This window comes from Bufo bufo, chromosome 4 (assembly GCF_905171765.1).
Source record: "Bufo bufo chromosome 4, aBufBuf1.1, whole genome shotgun sequence".
NCBI classification, from domain to species: Eukaryota; Metazoa; Chordata; class Amphibia; order Anura; family Bufonidae; genus Bufo; species Bufo bufo.
In genome coordinates this window covers 223,445,180-223,468,266 of record NC_053392.1, presented here as the reverse complement: position 1 = coordinate 223,468,266, position 23,087 = coordinate 223,445,180, and the positions used below count along the sequence as shown (strand labels likewise).

Sequence of the window (23,087 nt, the reverse complement as noted above, 5' to 3'; positions counted from 1 at the left end):
AATCTGTTCTGTGAGCCCCAGAGCTGAAAATATTTTTTTTTTGGGTAATTAAGGGAAAGGATCACAGCAGTACAGATGGGAAATGACCCTTGCTTGTGAGAGAAATGTATCTAGCTGTGAAGCTGAAGAGGAGAATAATTAGACTGAAAAAGACAGGGAAGGCCAAAAGATCTATTCCCTCAATTCCGATTGTACAAAGAAGCACAGCTATTAATGCAAACTTTTTTTTTTAACTCAGGTACACTTTAACACTAAGTCTATGACAAGTGGTTGGTGCAATCACCATGAGGCCTCAAATAACTAAATAACTGGCATGTCAGAGTACACTCCAAAAGCAATGAATTAACTGCTACTAAAGGTAATCTTGATTACTGAAATGGGATCTCACTTAGACCTAAGCAGTCGTAATGCAGGTCGATTTTTTGCACAGATGCATGAGACATTAGCTTTGATAAATCACTAGAAGGCTACTCTCCAAAGTGCTATATGTCCAACAAATCGTAGTCATGGCTATCCATGCCTCACATCAGACACTAGGCATAATCTTACCGATTTGTAGAAATATGCTGAAGAAAAAGAAAAAAAAAAGAAAAAAAAGAAAAAGAAGATCGACCTAACTGCAGTGGCAAATTTATGTAACTATAAAATAACCTATTGTAGTATTCCAGGAAACACCACTGAATGACTTGCTCAAGCCAAGCAGCAAATGTGGTATATAACCAATAAAAAAAAAAATCCACTTTAACCTCTTCATGACCCAGCCAGTTTCCCCCTTCCTGACCAAGACCAATTTCGCAAATCTGACCTGTGTCAATTTATGCGATTACAGATTTGGAATGCTTTTACTTAGGCCTCTTTCACACGACCATTTTATTTTTCCGTTTTGCAGGCCGTTTTTTGAGTTCCGTATACGGTCCGTATACGGCATTTCAATGGTTCCGCAAAAAAAACTGAATGTACTCCGTAGGGATTAACCGATTATCGGTTTTACCGATATTATCGGCCGATATTGAGGATTTTGAACGTTATCGGTATCGGCATCTATTTTGCCGATATACCGATAACATATTTGGAACACAGAACGCGCTGCTGTCAGCGCTCTCCGTGTTCGCTCAGCAGCACAGGGGAGAAGGAAGCAGTGTCTCCCTCCCCCTGTGCTGCTGCTGCCGCCAATGGCAGGAGAGGAGACAAGAGAAGGGGAGGGGCTGTGGCCGCTGCGCCACCAATGAAGAGGAGTCTTTCATTAATTCATATAAAGGAGGCGGGAGCTGCAGAATCACATAGCCGGCTCCCGACCTCTATGAACGGCAGCTTCGGTCCGCGGTAGTTAACCCCTTAGGTGCCGCGGATCGCAGCTACCGCTCATAGAGGTCGGGAGCCGGCTATGTGATTCTGCAGCCAGCTCCCGCCTCCTGTATATGAATGATTGAGAGACTTATCTTCATTGGTGGCGCAGTGCGCCCCCCCCAAGCCACCCAGTATTAATCATTGGTGGCGCAGTGCGCCCCCCACCCCCATCCCAATAGTAAAACCATTGGTGGCGCAGTGCGCCCCCCCACCCAGTTTTAATCATTGGTGGCAGTGGCCACAGGGTCCCCTCTCCCCTCCTCCTCCGATCGGAGCCCCAGCAGTGTAATCCTGGGGGCTCCGATCGGTTACCATGGCAGCCAGGACGCTATTGAAGCCCTGGCTGCCATGTTCAGCTCCCTGCTGCTGTGTGCACAGAGCAGAGAGCAGCAGGGACAGTGTGAGATCCTATTCACCCTGATAGAGATCTATCAGGGTGAATAGGACAAGGGTTCTAGTCCCTAAGGGGGCTAAAAGTTAGTAAAAAAAAAAAAAAAAACACAAAAATATTAAGTATAAATGAAAAAGATTTACAAAAAAAATAAAAATACACATTAACAATAAACATATTAATTTTCAGCAGATTTGTGTAGGAATTTTTTTTTTTCTCAAAAATGAAAATTCTTAGAATATCGGTATAAGTTATCGGCTATCGGCCTGAAAATTCACAAATTATCGGTATCAGTATCGGCCCTAAAAAATCAATATCGGTCGATCCCTAGTACTCATGCATTCCGTTTCCGTATTTCCGTTCCGTTAAAAGATAGAACATGTCCTATTATTGCCCGCAAATCACGTTCCGTGGCTCCATTCAAGTCAATGGGTCCGCAAAAAAAACGGAACACATACGGAAATGCATTTGTATGTCTTCGGTATCCGTTCCGTTTTTTGCGGAGCCATCTATTGAAAATGTTATGCCCAGCCCAATTTTTTCTATGAAATTACTGTATATGCCATACAGAAAAACGGAACAGAAACACAACGGAAACAAAAAACGGAACAACGGATCCGTTTAAAACGGACCGCAAAACACTGAAAAAGCCATACGGTCGTGTGAAAGAGGCCTTATCCAAGTGATTTTTATTTTTTATGCTTTTAAGACAGATCGTTATACCTCAACAAAATAGTTATCAACATTTACCACATGTCTACTACATGCTGGTTTTTTTTGTAAATGTAATTTTATTTTTTAGAACGTTAGAAGGCTTTGAACTTCAGATCAATTTTTCAAATTATCAGGAAAATGTCCAAAACAGACTTTAACCCCTTTAAGGACTGTTTCCATTTTAAGGTCTTCCTTACCACTTACCAAGAGTCGTATCTTTTTAAACTTTCCGTTTACATTCACACAGTGCACTAAAAATCATAATTGTTCTGTGAATTTCACAAATCTGCTCAACTGAAAGATTGTTAGTCATTGCCACATCCTCTAGTCTGAACAGAAATCAGCCAGGCATTAGCAGTGTAACTGCTCTAGAGGAGAACAAGCAACGACTGCAGTAAAGACAAAACCAGAAAATCTGTGGCAATTATTGTTTATTGTGATTTTTAAGCACGCTTAAAGGGAGTCTTTCACCTAAGGCTACTTTCACACTTGCGCTTGATCGGATCCGTTCTGAACGGATCCGATCATATTAATGCAGACGGAGGCTCCGTTCAGTACGGATCCGTCTGCATTAATAACTTAGAAAAATTTCTAAGTGCGAAAGTAGCCTGAGCGGATCCGTTCAGACTTTCAATGTAAAGTCAATGGGGGACGGATCCGCTTGAAGATTGAGCCATATGGTGTCATCTTCAAGCGGATCCGTTCCCATTGACTTACATTGTAAGTCTGGACGGATCCGCACGCCTCCGCACGGCCAGGCGGACACCCGAACGCTGCAAGCAGCGTTCAGCTGTCCGCCTGGCCGTGCGGAGGCGAGCGGAGGCTGAACGCCGCCAGACTGATGCAGTCTGAGCGGATCCGCATCAGGGCTGGACGGAAGCGTTCTGCTCCGCTCGTGAGCCCCTTCAAACGGAGCTCACGAGCAGACAGCAGAACGCTAGTGTGAAAGTAGCCTAAAATGACCATTATAGAACACTAACCCCATGATCTGCATTATAGTCCCCATATTTGAATAGTACTTACCGTATAGCTGTCCGTCGCTTATTTTCTCAAAAAAATAAATAAATAATTATTATGTAAATTAGGTTCTGAAGGTGCCCAGGGGCGGCGTGCAAGCGGCCAGTGCCCAAGCCCCTCGTCGCTTTTCATATGAAACCCCTCCCCTTTCACCCCTCTGGCCCGCCCTAGGTTCTTCAGAAATCCAGCGCCAATGCCGTTCACAAGATTCGCCGCGCCTGCGCACTTCATTGTCCATTATGGGCAGAGGCACAAGGCCGGCTAGATGTACGGGCCGGCACATGCACATTAAACGCTCTTGTGCCTCTGCCCATAATGGGGAATTAAGTGCGCAGGTGCGGCGAATCTTGTGAACGGCGCTGTATTTCTGAAAAACCTAGGGCGGGCCAGAGGGGAGAAAGGGGAGGGGATTCATATGAAAAGCGACGAGCGGCCTGGGCACCGGCCGCTTGCACGCCGCCCCTGGGCACCTTCAGAACCTAATTTACATATTGAATAAAAGTGTTGTTTTTTTGTGAAAAAAAGCGACGGACAGTTATACAGTAAGTATTATTCAAATATGGGGACTATAATGCAGATCATGGGGTTAGTGTTCTATAACAGTCATTTTAGGTGAAAGACTCCCTTTAAAGAGGACCTTTTACCAGTCCTGACATTATCATGTTAATAGCTGGCTGTGTAGGGCATACTGATGGCATGTTATATCGCTTAGGCCCCTTTCACACGGGCGAGTATTCCGCGCGGATGCGATGCGTGAGTTGGTCTATAGACCACAGCAGAAGAGATTTTATATATATATTATTATTATTATGCAATATTTAGTCCACCTGCTTCATATCGCAGGGCAAAGATATACAGTACAGCTTATGCAATGACTTGACCTATGCTCCTCCATTCAGGACGTTCTACTGAGAGATTGTACTGGTATGCTGACATTGATTAGCTATGGTGTAGAATAATCAGTAATGAAGTGAAAAGACTGAACTTTGTACTAACTAGCAAGAAGAACTTCTTACAAAACATCATCAACATGAGGAAGAGGCATCTGAAACTAACCAAAGATCCACTTACCTCCTTTACTAGAAGCTTAAAAAGAGAAGGCACTTTAACAGTAATTTCATTTATTCCATAAAATAACTTTCTGAAAAGGAATTAAAAAAATCTTAACTTAATGAAGATGCAAACTGTTAAATAGCCCACAAAAAAGTGAGACGAGGTGCGGCTTACAACTTCCCACCAGACTTTGAGACATGTATGAAATTGCACATTTATTATTTTCAAAATTGGTTTTATTTAGCAAACTGTGTGCATGTGGTCCTTTATGTAGAAGATAAATTCATGCAGACGTGCAACATTATAGGTTTCATACTTCATATTAGGGATGAGATGCATGTCACATTTTATTTTTCTGTCTTCAATTAAAGTTCCATATAGTTCTAAATACATTTATATGTGAGCAACTACAAAACAACTTCTATAGAAATAGATTATATTCGTGCTTCTATCCTGACCTACAGAGAGGCCATAAATACCAACATTGAAGTCATCAGTAGGAACTTTACTTTGCGTAATCACCTTTGTATCAGTGTTACTTTGTATCATATGAATCCAGCTCAAGGTTAACAGTACATGTCAGTATAAACTAGGATCCATTTCCCATTAGTACATTACATTCATTTTAAGCTCCACACTTGCTGCAATCTAGACAGTAATCAAACATGAATGAAGAAAACCCAGAAGATTAAGGCCTTATTCAAATTTAGTATTTTGTAAACATTCTTTAAAGGGGTTCTGCAGTTTGTTTAAACTGATGATCTATCCTTTGGATAGATCATCAGCATCTGATCGGCGGGGGTCCGACACCCAGGACCCCCGCCGATCAGCTGTTTGAGAAGGCAGCGGCGTCACGACTAGTATCTCTGTTTACTTGAATGGAGCTTAGCCGCGGCCAGGCCAGTTGATACTGGTCATGACGTCACTGGGCCAGCGGTAAACAGTGAGAAGGCCGCGGCACTACTGCCAGCGCCGCTGCCTTCTCAAACAGCTGATCGGCGGGGGTCCCGGGTGTCAGACCCCCGCTGATCAGATGCTGATGATCTATCCAGAGGATAGAGCGTCAGTTTAAACAAACTGCAGAACCCTTTTAAGCAAATAGTTGATGCAAATAGGAGAAGTATAATCTTTGTTACTTTTTTCCCCCATGTATACCACCTATGAGGACTAATAGGGGCTACAAACATAAGAGTAAGGCCTCATGTACAAAAATGCGAACCGCACATTGATGTCACCTGTGTGCTATCCACACCCGTGCCGCAAATCATACAACATGTCCTATTCTTGGCCATTTTGCAGACAAGAATAGGCATTTCGACAATGAGGACTGCAGAAAGTGTGGGATGCATGCTGCTGGTATCCACGTTTTGCAAATCCAAGGTGTGCGGACCGCAAACTGATATGGTAGTGTGAATGAGGCCTAAGTTTGATTGAACCTGACAAATTAGGTGGGGCCAGATGACCATCTCAAGTGCATCAGATCATCAACAATCATGCAGCAGATGTTAAGCGGGAGGGAAGGATCGAGCATGCTGAATTTCAACATGCCTGACCTTTTGTTCTCAGGCAGCAGCTAATTCCCCTTCCCTCATTCAGAATACACGCATGTGTAAGGGAAAGTCAAGAAAAATGGCTGACTGCCAAACAAGTGTTCTGCTGATGGCTGTTGGGAGATATTACTCATCAAGGTTTAGTTACATTGTATAATGAACTAGAAGAATTTAAAATCAATGTATTCCAAAGTATGTGTAGATAAGTAAAATGTCATATCTGAGATATCAACTACATGAGAAAGTACCATAACCTTATAACGTTAGTTGGTAATAAATTTGCTGATAAGTCAATAATCTGATCGTAGACAACGTGTTCTATAGTATACAGGAATTTAAAATACATTTACATTTTTCCATCATGCTATGACTATACATGAAACACTGCAGTTTTCATAATGACCACTAGGTATCTGCACACCGGACTTCAATCTGAACTGACAGTGAAAGGAATCATCTTATCTGAATTTGGCTTACAGGTTTATTACCAGTGTTCTGAATGCGTAATACTACTAAGTGTATAAAAATCAGCGTTCAAGCAATTATCCGCGATCGTCAGGACAAAAAATAATATACAGAATACACTTGAAGGCTATGCCAACAGTCACTGAATGTGAAAAGATTCATTTTAGAAAAATAAAATACTAGTTCACTGAGGATAACGGAGCCACATACCTATAATCGTGGAGTTCTTTGCTTAATCCTTTGCTGTGCTCAGTGTGTATGGCAGCACATGAAGCCCTATCATCTAGACCCCTAGAGAGAAACAGTGCAAATCAATGTCACAAGTAATGGCGGGGAACAGAACACATACCTTAGAGTAGAAATTCTAAGCACAGAATAGGTACTGGAAAATTAGATGAGCCCAAGGACTATGTTAGGTAATCCTTTCACTACTACCAACATGGTAAGGGTCAATTCACACGTATTTCCGGTCCATATCCGATTTGCATTTATTGCGGACCCGCTCATTTCAATTGGGTCACAAAAGATGCAGACAGCGCACCGTGTACTGGTCTGTCCATTCAGCTTCCCTGTATAAAAGATAGAACATGTCCTAGTCTTGCCGTTTTGTGGACAAGAACAGGCATTTCTAACAGGGCAGAATGTGTGGGAGCGCAAAATGCAGGACGCACACCGCCAGTATCCATGTTTTGCGGACCGCGGAAGTGTACACACACAATGCCAGAATTGTTCTTTTTTTGTCTCATTTATGGGGGAAAGGGAAGCCAAAATAAATAAATCAAAACCAATTAGAGCTACATTTTATCGTGCAAACCTTTTAAACAAAATATAAAAAATTATTAATTTGGTATCAACAGAATAAATCCAACATGTCATACAAACTGCCTGGTGTATGCCAGGGATCAGCAATCTTCGGCACTCCAGCATTCCCACTTGTTTAGCTTTTCTTGTGACTCTCATTAAAGTGTATGAGGCATTCTGGGAATTGTATTGTCAAAACAGCTGGTGTGCCAGAAGTTGCTGATCCTTGGCATATGTTCTAAAACCGAACATCCTTAAAGCCCAAACAAGGCCATATCAATAAAGGGGCTGTCCTATGAATAATAATGTTTATAGTTAAATCCTGCCCATTACTATTAATTTTTATAAAAAAAAAATTGCCTACTGACATCTAAACACCCCCCTTCCCCCTGATTGACAGCTCTAGAGTATGACTTTGACTTGGTCTAGCACTGTCAAATCAAGGGGGAGGGGAGGGGGGTTAGATGTCGGTAGGTGTTGCATAGCAGTGCTAGTACTGAAAAAGCCCGCCTCCTGGTGCTCAAAATTACCTGCCAGCAAAGGAATAAAAGTATGATTATCAACAACCGTGGTGCTGACGATGAGAAGTAAGGTATCATTTTAAACTGCAAGATCACCCCTACCAGGCTATGTGCTTCGTTTAATAGGGGGTGATCCTGGTTACAGAGCAGCTTTAAAGGGGTTGTACCATGAAGAAAATAGATCATTAAAGGGGGGTTCTGCACTTTGTTTTAACTGATGATCTATCCTCTGGATAGATCATCAGCTTCTGATCAGCGGGGTTCCGACACCCGGGACCCCCGCCGATCAGCTGTTTGAGAAGGCAGCGGCGCTCCAGTAGCGCCGCGGCCTTCTCACTGTTTACCGCCGGCCCACTGACGTCACGACTAGTATCAACTAGCATAGGCGGAGCTAAGCTCTGTTCACTTGAATGGAGCTTAGCCGCGCCCACGCTAGTTGATACTAGTCGTGACATCAGTGGGCCGGTGGTAAACAGTCAGAAGGGCGCTGCGCTGCTGGAGCGCCGCTGCCTTCTCAAACAGCTGATCGGAAGCTGATGATCTATCCAGAGGATAGATCAGTTAAAACAAAGTGCAGAACCCCTTTAAATCCAGTCTCTAATTATGAACATTTTTGTATTTACACCTAAAGAATTTCACCATGGAATGCAGTGCAGTCTGCGGGCGGCATGTTATAGAGCAGGAGGAGATGATCAAACTGATACAGATTTGTGGGGGGGGGGGGGGAATTCTGTAAGACTTTATTTCGAATTTATTTCTCTGCTCTTTCTGAGCTCAGTTATACATTGGGCAGTCTTATCAGTGACTGACAGCTATCTCTGTATACACACTTACACAGAGAATGCTGTCACTGAGCAAAAAGAGCAAAGAATTTATTTGGGAATATTTCCCACAAAAATGTAGCAAACTGCTCAGCTCCTTCTGTCTGCAGGTTTCACTGCATTTCATGGTGATGGGTTCTCTTTGAAGAAAAGCCTTACATCCCCAGATATTCCCTGAACGTTCGTATAGCGCCACCTGCTGTTTCTATTGAACAGCACAGTCCTGTCCCTGTCTCTCTCTCTTATCCACCAAATATGTGGAGGATCCTTGGTGTGGTGAGCTGGGTGCTTCTGAACATGCAGCATCCTCTCTGCTTCCCAGATTCCATAATGCTGTCTCACGGTCTTTGATAACATTAAAGGGTTTCTGTAATCATAAATTACGTTATGTAGCTGACTGATATTACCGATGTGCTAATGTCAGCAGTACATAACAGTGGGCTCGGAGCGCGTCCTTTACTCACTGCGCCGAATATTAAACTGGACGGCGCAGGCACAGGATTTACTGGACGAAGAGGAGAAATCGCAAGTCAATCAAAAGAGACCTGGGCGTGCCAAAGGGTGAGTTGACCGAGCCTCTAGGTGCTGAAGCAACGCCCTCATAGCACCTAGAGGCTCATTAGCATACTTTAAAAGTGGTTATTTTAAGAGAACGGGCAGGGAGTTATAAAGCATACTGTTATGTACTGCTGACATTAGCACATCGCTAATGTCAGTCAGCTACATAACGTTATTTCTCATGACAGAAACCCTTTAAGGTTTCTGCCATAAGTTTCTCAAATCGCTGCAAAATCACAGCATTTTTGCCACAATACAGAAAAACGCTGCAAAAAAAGTGACATTAACACAATAGGGAAAATATATCAAGACTGGTGGATCCATCCGCCAGTCGTGATCTCCCTGCACTGGCAGGAGATGCGCCTGATTTGTTAAGAAGCAGAAACCTCTTAACAAATCAGGCGTATCAATGCCCTCCTGTGTACCAGATACTGAAGTCTACAACAGCTCCAGGCTGGCATAGACTTCAGCCATAACTTTTGCCACTTTCTAGCAAAAGTTATAGTAAAGGCAGCAGCTGTGCTAAGCCACACCCCCTTCTGGCAAGCCACACCCCTTTTCTCAGCACTTCAGAAAAGTGTGAGTAGCTTTAAAAGCTGCAAATTATGGTTTACAGATGGCGTGCGCCATAATGTGCAACTTTTTTACGCCGCAATTGTGTTGTAAAATCATTGATAAATGTTCCCCAATGTGTGAACACGGCCTTCACTCTTGCTCAGCATGGATAGAATACACCGCAGCTTCAGAAGCAACAACTCACCATGAATCAAATTCATTCAAAAGTTAGTCTGCTACTTAAGAGACTCCCCCTCTGCCTTGACTGACAGTGCAAGACATCTCACCAGGCCCTTTCAATCTTGTGGCGTTGCTCCAAGTAGCGGCACTAGCGCATAAGCTCTACTGCTACTACCTAAGCAGCGCAGATGGGAAGTGGGGTTGAACTCTGATTTCTGAATGAATTTGATCCCTCTGCGTACCAGAATGGTCGAAGAGAGAGATAAAAGGTGAACAAAGAAAGTCTGTTCAATAAAAACAGCCCGCCCATCTCCAGCTGAAGCGATCCTCTCCGTGCGCGTCTCTGTTCTGCGCATGCGCAGTGAATGTCTAATCGCTTCCCTGCTCAGACATCTCCACTGCGCCTGCGCCGATGACGTCATAGTGCTCCGAGGAACAGGCGCAGTGGAGATGTCTGAGCAGGGAAGCGATCAGACATTCACTGCGCATGCGCCGAATACGAGGAGCATCGCATTCCGGAGGAGATGGGCGGGCTGGAGGGACGCGCTGGGCGGCGGCAGTTTGTTAAGGTAGACGGAGCCTCTAGGTGCTAATCACACCCCCATAGCACCTAGAGGCTCATTTGCATATCTATATAAGTTATTTTTTTAGCTAAACGGCAGGACAATAAGCTCTTATATTAGGATGGTTAGATAGAGCAGACACTAGCGGATCGCTAGTGTCTGAAAGCTAAATAGGTGAAACGAAGTGATAGAAACCCTTTAAGGCCCAAAATGTCAATGTCCCAAGTCATTCAGTATTCCGTATTTTTCGCCCTATAAGATGCACCAGCCCATAGGTTTTTGAGGAGGAAAATAAGAAAAAGAATAATTTTGAACCAATGGTGGTCTGTGGATGGCACTGTTATAGGGGCATCTGGGACTGGCACTGTTATAGGGGCATCTGGGACTGGCACTGTTATAGGGGCATCTTGTTCTGTAATGGCAGCGGGGCCCGTTGCAGGCACTGTATTCTACTACACCGGGCCCTGCTCACTGTAGTAATCATATAGGCAATGTTAATTCATCTCCAATCCAGGCTGTAGTACGGTACTTACTACTAACTTCCATAGCAGGAGGCCGGGCGGGAGACGGCAGCGTAACTCACTACGTCACGCGCCTGCTTCATTTATAAAGTGGGCGGAGCAGGCGCGTGACATAGTGAGTTACGCTGTTGGCTTCCGCCCGGCCTCCTGCCTGCTATGGAAGTTAGTAGTAAGTGACATACTACAGTTTGGATTGGAGATGAATTAACATTGCCTATATGATTACCACAGATGGTGGCAGCGATGTATCAGTGTAAAATTGCAGCATTCGCCTCATAAGACGCAGTGCTATTTTTCCCCCACTCTTTTTTTTTGGGGGGGGGGGGGGGGGGAGAGAGAGAGAGAGAGAGAGAGAGAGTGCGTCTTATAGGGCGAAAAATACGGTAATTGTATTGTTACCTATAATAATTCAGATATGACATATGCATTGAGGCTGTAACTACATATACAAAGAAATCGGAAATGATGGCAAGTACTTACGTTACATAGTTGAATGCTTGGTGTAAATCGTTCCAGTAGTAAGTAACACTGTGATGCACAAAATAACGAACCTGCCGAAGAGAAGAAGAAAATCTATATTAGCCACATTTACACAAGAGAAGGGGAAAACAAAAGCTAGCTAACAGGACCAGTGAAAAGCCTACACCCTGCAATGCCTCCCACATCAGCTCATATAACAGAACACTACTATCACTGGTTTCTAGTAACTTTAGCAATTTGCGGAGAATAACCAATTTACAAGCATGGGCACGTGTCCAACACAACACTGAAACTCAGTTTCCATGTTTGTTGGCAGCTATGTCCTCAGTACAAACACCACATTACACAATGAGCCTCTGTTCCTGCTGCAAAACAAAGCCTAGCAATGCCGCAGCCAACCACACAGCCCGCCGCTACACGGCAATACGGACTGACTGTGCGCGCTCTCAGTCAACCCCATGCCAGTGACCGCAAAGGTGGACTGGCACGCACACTACCACTGCCTTCACAGAGGTGACTTGGGAACGCTCCATTTTCGGGACTGCTGGGGACTCGAGTGGACAGTAAACCCCAAAATCTGGTATTTATCACCCAAGTCTGTGAAAAAAAAAAAAAAAACGGAGCTAACACAGACTTTTTCCTGCTACAAATCTGTTCCAAAATTCACAGGTTGCACAGATCTTGTCCTCTATAAGTGGATGGGATTTTTAAAACCCCATCCACATAAAGTGTACTGATGGTATAGTGCTATAGACACTCAGTGCACAGAAAATCCTCTACAACTCTGCCGCATGTGAATAAAAAGTCTGTACAGTCTACTCATCCATTTCTTTATTGTAAAAATGTTCTATATTTAAAACGGAACCTGTCACGTTGAACATGGCGTCTGAGCTGCAGGCAGCAGATTATAGAGCAGGAGGAGCTGAGCAGATTGAAATAATATTTATGGGGGGGGGGGGGGGAATCTGTAAAACTTGTACACTGCTCAAAAAAATAAAGGGAACACTTAAACAACACAATGTAACTCCAAGTCAATCACACTTCTGTGAAATCAAACTGTCCACTTAGGAAGCAACACTGAGTGACAATCAATTTCACATGCTGTTGTGCAAATGGGATAGACAACAGGTGGAAATTATAGGCAATTAGCGAGACACCCCCAATAAAGGAGTGGTTCTGCAGGTGGTGACCACAGACCACTTCTCAGTTCCTATGCTTCCTGGCTGATGTTTTGGTCACTTTTGAATGCTGCCGGTGCTTTCACTCTAGTGGTAGCATGAGACGGAGTCTACAACCCACACAAGTGGCTCAGGTAGTGCAGCTTATCCAGGATGGCACATCAATGCGAGCTGTGGCAAGAAGGTTTGCTGTGTCTGTCAGCGTAGTGTCCAGAGCATGGAGGCGCTACCAGGAGACAGGCCAGTACATCAGGAGACGTGGAGGAGGCCGTAGGAGGGCAACAAACCAGCAGCAGGACCGCTACCTCCGCCTTTGTGCAAGGAGGAACAGGAGGAGCACTGCCAGAGCCCTGCAAAATGACCTCCAGCAGGCCACAAATGTGCATGTGTCTGCTCAAACGGTCAGAAACAGACTCCATTAGGGTGATATGAGGGCCCGACGTCCACAGGTGGGGGTTGTGCTTACAGCCCAACACCGTGCAGGACGTTTGGCATTTGCCAGAGTACACCAAGATTGGCAAATTCGCCACTGGCGCCCTGTGCTCTTCACAGATGAAAGCAGGTTCACACTGAGCACATGTGACAGACGTGACAGAGTCTGGAGACGCTGTGGAGAACGTTCTGCTGCCTGCAACATCCTCCAGCATGACCGGTTTGGCATTGGGTCAGTAATGGTGTGGGGTGGCATTTCTTTGGAGGGCCGCACAGCCCTCCATGTGCTCGCCAGAGGTAGCGTGACTGCCATTAGGTACCGAGATGAGATCCTCAGACCCCTTGTGAGACCATATGCTAGTGCGGTTGGCCCTGGGTTCCTCCTAATGCAAGACAGTGCTAGATCTCATGTGGCTGGAGTGTGTCAGCAGTTCCTGCAAGACGAAGGCATTGATGCTATGGACTGGCCCGCCCGTTCCCCAGACCTGAATCCAATTGAGCACATCTGGGACATCATGTCTCGCTCTATCCACCAACGTCACGTTGCACCACAGACTGTCCAGGAGTTGGCAGATGCTTTAGTCCAGGTCTGGGAGGAGATCCCTCAGGAGACCGTACGCCACCTCATCAGGAGCATGCACAGACGTTGTAGGGAGGTCATACAGGCACGTGGAGGCCACACACACTACTGAGCCTCATTTTGACTTGTTTTAAGGACATTACATCAAAGTTGGATCAGCCTGTAGTGTGTTTTTCCACTTTAATTTTGAGTGTGACTCGAAATCCAGACCTCCATGGGTTGAAAAATTTGATTTCCATTTTTTAATTTTTGTGCGATTTTGTTGTCAGCACATTCAACTATGTAAAGAACAAAGTATTTCAGAAGAATATTTAATTAACTCAGATCTAGGATGTGTTATTTTTGTGTTCCCTTTATTTTTTTTGAGCAGTGTATTTCAGTCATTTATATTCCTGCTCATTCTGGTCTTTGAAGTCAAGGAGGCGGTTCTATCAGTGATTGACAACTATCTCTATACAAAGTCATAGGGGAAGGCTGTCAATCACCGATAGGACCGCCTCCTCAACTTCAAAGACCAGAATGAGCAGGAATTCAAGGGAATGAATACTGAATCCTATAAAACAATGCTCTATAACTTGCTGCCTGCAGACTGCACTGCATTTTCATGGTGACAGGTTCCCTTTAAGAATAAAATCAAAATTAGGCAAGAATTCAAATTCAGATTCCCCATGGTGCTTCATTTGCTTTTGCTTTACACTCCACACCATTTATTAGGAGGTGCAGACCCACTAACTTAAAAAGACATCTATGATATCACAGAGTATATATGCCATACACCCAAAGCCTAAGACTGTGAGTGATGTTTTTCGAGATATGCACACAGAGTAAGGTACTCCATTCCTCTCCAGAAGAGACCCTGCCATGAAAGTTCAGATATAGAATAGAATAGATTATCACCTCGTTTAGTGGGACTGCTGTAGCGTTCACTGCATGATCTTCATGGTGCTCTGTGGGACTCTCAGGAAGGTGGCCGGTGTGACCATTGAGCGTTTTGCCTGCAATGGACTCAGGGCTTTGAAAGGGGTCTGTTCCTGGACACAGCCGTATTCGCACTTTTGCACAGAACCATGTTCTGAACTCATCCTGGTAAGAAAAAAATAAATAAAGAAAAAAGCATAGTAAATAGAAACGGACCTAAAATGGGAATGTATTGCCCTCCCCCAGCAGCTAGCACATCACAGCATTTCTAAGCCAAATTACAACCATAATGTAGTCACTACATTAATCCTACATGAGGCAGTAGCCAAGGTCCATGTGACATGAATAAGATACAATTAGAAATCCAGCCAGATGTAAACAGTGTGGGGACAGCAAGATGGAGACAGTGGTGGTTTCAGGGGCCATGCTGCAGGAACTTGTTACAAAATTATTTTTACTGACAAATCCCTTTAAGTCCCTGATAGATTGCGTGACATTTGGGCCAATTACTGGGATCAATGTTCCTGATATCTTGCTTTTATAATCGTGCCGCTGATCAGCTGATAAAAAAGGAATCACTCGTTTGTCGGCTGATTTGCATATTTTATGAGGGTGAGAGATGGACGATTATCGTACATCTCCCTGTGTTATCACGAATGTGCAAGCGATTAAGAGGGAACTGTGGGAGGAATGACTGTGGTAGCGATCATTCCTCCCCAATTAGCTTTGCACCGACCTGTGTAACAAGCAGAGCGCTGATCGACAACAAGGGTTGTGCACCACAGCTTTAAACGGACACTCAAGACGCAGTGCGAAAAGAGCTGCAGATAACGCTCAAAATGGCCATTAAATCTGCTGCAACATTAACACAAATGCTGCTGAATTGAATGACTGCTAAAAATGCTGTCTGAAGTCACTGGTTCCAATTCTAGAAGTCAGCAGAGGACCATATTTCCAATGTGTATTTATTGCATATCATATGCAATATTAAATGGTGGTGTTGGAAAGTACAACTTGTCCCGCAAAAAACAAGCCCTCATATGGCTATGTGAACAGACAAATAAAAAAGCCATGGCTCTGGGAAGGCAGGGAGCGCAAAATGAAAACGCAAAGAAACACTCTGGGGGTGAAAGTGTTAAGAAACAAACAAACAAAAAATCCTGGCCACTAAGCCTAATAATAGACTCCACTTCTTGGCCAGGACAGATCACTTTACTATAGTTATCTCCTTATTCCAGGCACAAGTGGAATGACACATATCACCTATATAGACAGATAACACAGGATCTACCATTCAAAATAGGTGATCTCACATCTGATCAGCTGTCTGCTGACTTTTGTACAGGTCACAGAGCATGCCTAGAAAACTCTCCCTAAGAAGTCAACAAGGCCCCCTTCTGACCACTGTGTCTATGGCCAATGTGGCTGCTGTAAAGCAAATCTCTAAATGTTGTTAAGGACTTCTCAAGCAACATGGCAACCCCCATAATAATGTTTAGGATATAGAATTAAAAATCTGCAATCAGGAAATAAAAACAGATTAGAAAAAAAAAGGGTGTGTGTCGCTGTCTGGTTAAGGGCTCATGCACATTGCCGTATTGCGGCCTGCAAACAGCAGATCAACAATACACAGGCACCGGCTGTGTGTACCCTGCATCACCGATGCGGACCCATTCACTTGAATGGGTCACAATTCGGAAGCTCGGTGAGGAACGGAAGCCTTTTTTTTGCAGTGTGGACCGTCGGATGCACATCGCAGACTCCATGGGTCCACATCCACATGTGGCAGTCCTACAGTTAGTGCCCCTGCATTGCAGACCGCAGCACGGGCATGGCTGGTACACGTTTGTGTACATGTGGCCTAATTGGCAGAAAAAAAACACATTCCCTTTAAGTTTAGTAGTTTGCCTAACACATACAAAGCGTGCTTGGTGATATAAAGTAGTAAAAATCTGCTGGGATTACATCATTTATGTATACTGTCTAATTGGTCCTTACATTTTTTTATAGCCACAAGTGTGAAACAGAAATTAGTGGCAACATTATTGGGTACAGCCTGTTCCTAGATGGTTTAGTCTGCATGTCATTATTCACAGACTTAGGGTCCATTCACACATCCGTGTACGGATACGCAAAACACAGACAGCGGCAATGTGCGTTCCGCATTTTGCTGACCGCACATTGCCTGCACTAAGAGAATATGCCTATTCTTGTCCGCTATTGCGGACAAGTTCTATTTTTTTCAGGTTCGGAATTGCGGACCTGGAAGTGCAGGTCCGCAATTCCGGATCGGGGCCACACATCGTGCGGCCCCATAGAAATGTATAGGTCCGCAATTCCGTTCCGCAAAATGCGGAATGGAATTGTGGATGTGTGAATGGAGCCTTACAGTCAGCACTAGACCAATGGCTGAAAATCAACTTCAAATCACTGAACTGTGCAGCCTCCATTCAACAACGGCTAAAGAAAATAGAATTTTACATGGCGGGGGAAATAAACCTTTGCAGAGATATCAACCACAAGGAAACCACTTATTTTCTGTTGGCTCCTGTACCCACTCACAATTTATAGTATCCATTACACAGGGCAGCCAGAAGTGATTATTTGGGAGATAAAACGCAAGGCAAAATATTGTTCTGATAAGAACAATACAAAAAAAAAAATTCTAGGAAAAAAATATACGGTATATAACGTTGGTAGATGTATGAGCATATGAGCAGTGTTTTATATTCTGTAGAATCCTTTCTCAGAGTCCTTTTCTGTAGACAGAAGCTAGAAATTAGGAAGAGTTGAGTAACACAGCAGGACGGGGATTTTAAAAGTCAAAGACGACAAAACCTGTACACTTATTTTTTATGCATGGTTACCTTCATGGCAAGTCTCATTCAGCTGAAGAGCTGGGAGAAAGAGAAGGCCAACATAGAACGCACCCCACTTCCTGTAAGCAGAACGCATGCTGGAGCGCAAGTTATCTTACTTCCAGTTTAGCGATCCAACTGGTAGAGGGACTAACAGCCAGTCCTCCTACCCCAATCAAGGGGAGGCGATGGCGCAGAGCCAAGCATTAAAATCGGAGGAGAAAACGTAATTAAGCTGGTAAAATAAAACTAAAATAAGATGTAGAAAAGGAAGATGACCATAATAAAGGTCAATTACCGAATAAGGCTTAAATGCTACTAATAGGGCAGGGCAGCTGTAACCAACACCTCCAATCTCATCTCATTGATTAGACTCCAGTTGGCTGAAACCCCACTCCAATTAGCTCTTGGAGATGTCATTAGTCTAGGGCAGTGGTCGGCAAGCCGCGGCTCGCGAGCCACATGCGGCTCTTTACACACTTTAATGCGGCTCTTCTGCAGGGCTCCAGATGCCATTAGCGACTAGACCCGCCGCCGCAGCTCTGCTCAATACAGCGGCGGGCACAGGAGATGATCGTTCTCAGCAGCGCAGGAGGAGTCTCTCCCTCCCCCCTGTGCTGCTGCTGTCCCCGCCGCTGCCAATAAGAAGAGGCAGGAGGAGGAGGGGAGGGGCTGTGGCCACTGCGCCACCAATGAAGAAAACTGACCTGTTAATACAAATACAGGAGGCGGGTGCCGGAATCAAATAGCCGGCACCCGACCTCTGTGACAGGGAGCTGCGATCCGCTGCAGTTGAGTTAACCCTTCAGGTGCGGTACCTGAGGGGTTAACTGCCGCTGATCGCAGCTCCCTGTCACAAAGGTCGGGTGCCGGCTATTTGATTCCGGCACCCGCCTCCTGTATTTGTATAAGAAACGTTGGTGGCACAGTGCCCCCCCCCCCCAGTATAATAAACGTTGGTGGCACAGTGCCCCCCCCCCCAGTATAATAAACGTTGGTGGCACAGTGCGCCACCCCCCCCCCCAGTATAATAAACGTTGGTGGCACAGTGCGCCCCCCCCCCCCCAGTATAATAAACGTTGGTGGCACAGTGCGCCCCCCCTCCCCCAGTATAATAAACGTTGGTGGCACAGTGGGAAGTGCCAATGAGGGTTAAAAATAATAAAAGAAAATTAACTCACCTCCTCCAGTTGATCAGGTAGCTGCCGGTCTCCTGTTCTTACTTCTTTCTAGTTTCTTCAGGACCTGTGGTGACGTCACTGAGCTCATCACATGGCCCATTACCATGGTGATGGATCATGTGATGAGCACAGTGATGTCACCACAGGTCCTGCGTCCTGAAGAAACTAGAAAGAAGTAAGAACAGGAGACGATCAATTGGAGGAGGTGAGTTAATTATTTTTTTATTTTTTAACCCTCATTGGCACTGCCCACTGCGCCACCAATGTTTATTATATTGAGGGGGGGCGCACTGCGCCACCAATGTTTATTATATTGGGGTGATGGGGGGGGCGCACTGCGCCACCAATGTTTATTATACTGGGGTGTTGGGGGGGCGCACTGCGCCACCAATGTTTATTATATTGGGGTGATGGGGGGGGCGCACTGCGCCACCAATGTTTATTATACTGGGGTGATGGGGGGGCGCACTGCGCCACCAATGTTTATTATATTGAGGGGGGGCGCACTGCGCCACCAATGTTTATTATATTGGGGTGATGGGGGGGCGCACTGCGCCACCAATGTTTATTATATTGAGGGGGGGCGCACTGCGCCACCAATGTTTATTATATTGGGGTGATGGGGGGGGGCGCACTGCGCCACCAATGTTTATTATATTGAGGGGGGCGCACTGCACCACCAATGTTTATTATATTGGGGTGATGGGGGGGCGCACTGCGCCACCAATGTTTATTATATTGACCTTGTACTAAGCATTCTGTATTCAGAATGCTATTATTTTCCCTTATAACCATGTTATAAGGGAAAATAATACAGTGAATAGACTTTCATCCTAGGAACCATGCGTGAAAATCGCACTTGCTTGCGATTTTCACACAGCCCCATTAACTTCTATGGGGCCTGCGTTGCGCGAAAAAACGCACAACAGAGCATGCTGCGATTTTCACGCAACGCACAAGTGATGTGTGAAAATCACCGCTCATGTGCACAGCCCCATAGAAGTGAATGGGTCCGGATTTAGTGCGGGTGCATTCCGGTATTTTGAATGCCGGATCCAGCACTAATACATTCCTATGGGGAAAAATGCCGGAGCCGGCATTCAGGCAAATCTTCATTTTTTTTCGCCGGAGATAAAACCGTAGCATGCTACGGTTTTATCTTTTGCCTGATCAGTCAAAATGACTGAACTGAAGACATCCTGATGCATCCTGAACGGATTACTCTCCATTCAGAATGCATGGGGATAAAACTGATCAGTTATTTTCCGGTATAGAGCCCCTGTGACGGAACTCAGTGCCGGAAATGAAAAACGCTAATGTGAAAGTACTTTAAAATATTAAGTTTAAATCCCCCCTTTCCCAATTTTACATATAAAATATATAAACAATAAATAAATAAACATATTACATAGCCTTTTTAGTCACCTTGTCACCCCAAAAAATAGCATAGGACTGTTCTATTATGGGCCGAATGTTTCATAAAATGCGAAATGCACACAGCTTTTTTTGTTGTTTTTTTTTTTTTGCACGGTATTGAGTATCACAATACTTTTTTATGGTGACGAAAGCGAATCAAAATTTTGGTTTCAAAACAACCCTACGCCGATCTGATCGGCGTAGCGTTGTCACGATACCAAAATTTTGATTCAGTTTCGATTTGGCAACTAAAAATTTGATTTGGCTCCTAAATTTTTCAGTTCAGGAGCCAATGGCTACTTGGAATTTTTTTTTAGTCTGGAGCACTGTTCTGTGTGCCCGGCGCCCGCTCCCCTCCCTCCTCTCGGGGGCGGCAGCCTGCGGCTGTCCTGCCTACATGTGTGCCGTGCGGCGCTCAGGCCAAAGGAGGCGTCACTGACTGTCAGTGGGGCCGCGGCGGAGGGAGGCGAGGAGGCGGAGCTGCTCTGTCTGCTATGACCTGTAAAAGCTGCCCCTCCAGGCTGGCAGCAGAAGAACACAGTCACAGAGTAACACTGAGGCACGACTTGTTGGAACTTGGCCGACCCTGCTGGACTCTAGTCTGGACTCTGGAGAAGACACCTTAAGGCAGAGCCAGCTGAGATTGGAGCCAGGACCAGACCGACCCCACTCCAGCCAGACCCCAGTGATATATCAGGTACCGACTTCAACATTGTCCCTCATCATGTCACCCCCCCGATGGTGCAGACTCCAACATTGTCCCCCATTAGGGAGCATAATGGATGGGGGCTGACGGCTGTCATGGGGGGCATGATGGCTGACATGGGAGTAATGATGGATGGGTGCTGACGGCTGACATGGGCATGATGGATGGGGTGCTGACGGCTGACATGGGCATGATGGATGGGGTGCTGACATGGGGGGCTGACGGCTGACATAAGGTCATGATGGCTGACATGGGGGGCATGATGGATGGGGGCTGACGGCTGACATGGACATGATGGATGGAGTGCTGACATGGGGGGCTGATGGCTGACGGCTGACATGGGGTGCTGACGGCTGACATAGGGGCATGACGGCTGACATGGGGGGCATGATGGATGGGGGCTGACAGCTGACATGGGCATGATGGATGGGGTGCTGACGGCTGACATGGGGGGCATGATGGCTGACATGGGGGGCTGATGGCTGACATGGGGGGTAATGATGGATGGGGGCTGACATGGGCATGATGGGGTGCTGATGGCTGACATGGGCATGATAGATGGGGTGCTGACGGCTGACATGGGCATGATGGATGGGGTGCTGACATTGGGTGCTGACGGCTGACATAAGGTCATGATGGCTGACATGGGGGGCATGATGGATGGGGGCTGACGGCTGACATGGACATGATGGATGGAGTGCTGACATGGGGGGCTGATGGCTGACGGCTGACATGGGGTGCTGACGGCTGACATAGGGGCATGACGGCTGACATGGGGGGCATGATGGATGGGGGCTGACAGCTGACATGGGCATGATGGATGGGGTGCTGACGGCTGACATGGGGGGCATGATGGCTGACATGGGGGGCTGATGGCTGACATGGGGGGTAATGATGGATGGGGGCTGACATGGGCATGATGGGGTGCTGACGGCTGACATGGGCATGATGGATGGGGTGCTGACGGCTGACATGGGCATGATGGATGGGGTGCTGACGGCTGACATGGGCATGATGGATGGGGTGCTGACGGCTGACATGGGCATGATAGATGGGGTGCTGACATGGGGGGCTGACGGCTGACATAGGGGCATGACGGCTGACATGGGGGCATGATGGATGGGGGCTGACATGGGCATGATGGATGGGGTGCTGACTGCTGATATAGGGGGCTGATCTGAGGTATGATTAACATTGGGGGTCTGATTGGTGGTCTGACCTGAGGTATAATGGAAAATATTGTTTCTGATTATACTCCTCTAAAACCTATGTGCATCTTATAGGGCGAAAAGTACAGTCCTCAAACCAGATCGAAGATATCAGGACCACACAGAGGAGAAGCCAGCTGCTGCAGACAGAACCAGGACCAGGTGAGCTGCGGGCGGGGCGGTGGGAGAAGGGGGTCACCGAGATGTAGCTTCGCTTGTGTTGCCAAAAAATCCTTGCACAGGCTCTGGTCACGTCCACGTGACAGGGCCGGTGCAAAGAGTCCCACAGTACCCGACCTATGTGGATACTTGCATGCACAATATTCTCAATAAAAACTTATTGAAACTAAAAACAGTGTACCATCCTATGTATTTTCGGTTTTAAAAATGTGGCTCTCAAAATAAATTTCAATCGTGGTTTTGGCGAGATTTGGCTCAGTTGAAAAAAAAGGTTGCCCACCACTGGTCTAGGGGTTCGCATACTTTTTCCACCTGCACTGTGAATGTTTACATGGTGTGTTCAATAAAAACATGGTAACATTTAATTCTTTGTGTGTTATTAGTTTAAGCAGACTGTGATTGTCTATTGTTGTGACTTAGATGAAGATCAGATCACATTTTATGACCAATTTGTGCAGAAATCCAGATCATTCCAAAGGGTTCACATACTTTTTCTTGCAACTGTATATAACAAATGATCAAGGTAGTACGGAAACACCGCCACACATACAGAAAAAGTCAGTCCCCACATAGGAAAAACTGAAAAGGGCAGAATCCCAGACGATTTGGAGGGAATCATATAGAAATAAACAAACATAATTGATAATAGCCAGGTGGCAGGATAAACGTCACCCACATATACAATCGGATACTTTGCGTATCCATGGCCGCTACAGGGGGTAAAGTACAAAAATTATTACAGTGAGCTCCCAGATCACAGAAAAGAAAATCAGGTATCTACAGAAAGCAGCTAAAGGTCAATCTTTCATTGAGAACCCTGGGGGACTGAAATCGGAAATGGTAAATCCATTCCAATTCCTTTTGAAGAATTTTCCTGGTGGGGGAATCGTTTT

At 45.6% G+C, this 23,087-nt stretch overlaps 1 protein-coding gene across 1 annotated transcript in view; it reads right to left on the bottom strand.

Moving 5' to 3' along the window:
- Positions 1–23,087, bottom strand: part of ATP13A3 (ATPase 13A3) — a 201,444-nt gene that overhangs the window by 100,962 nt on the left and 77,395 nt on the right. The window contains exons 4-7 of the mRNA XM_040428333.1: positions 14,625–14,810; positions 11,538–11,608; positions 6,748–6,828; positions 4,541–4,610 (exon numbers count right to left, since the gene is read on the bottom strand). Of these exons, the coding sequence (XP_040284267.1) occupies positions 4,541–4,610; positions 6,748–6,828; positions 11,538–11,608; positions 14,625–14,810 (408 nt within the window). The remainder of the gene's footprint in view (positions 1–4,540; positions 4,611–6,747; positions 6,829–11,537; positions 11,609–14,624; positions 14,811–23,087) is intronic.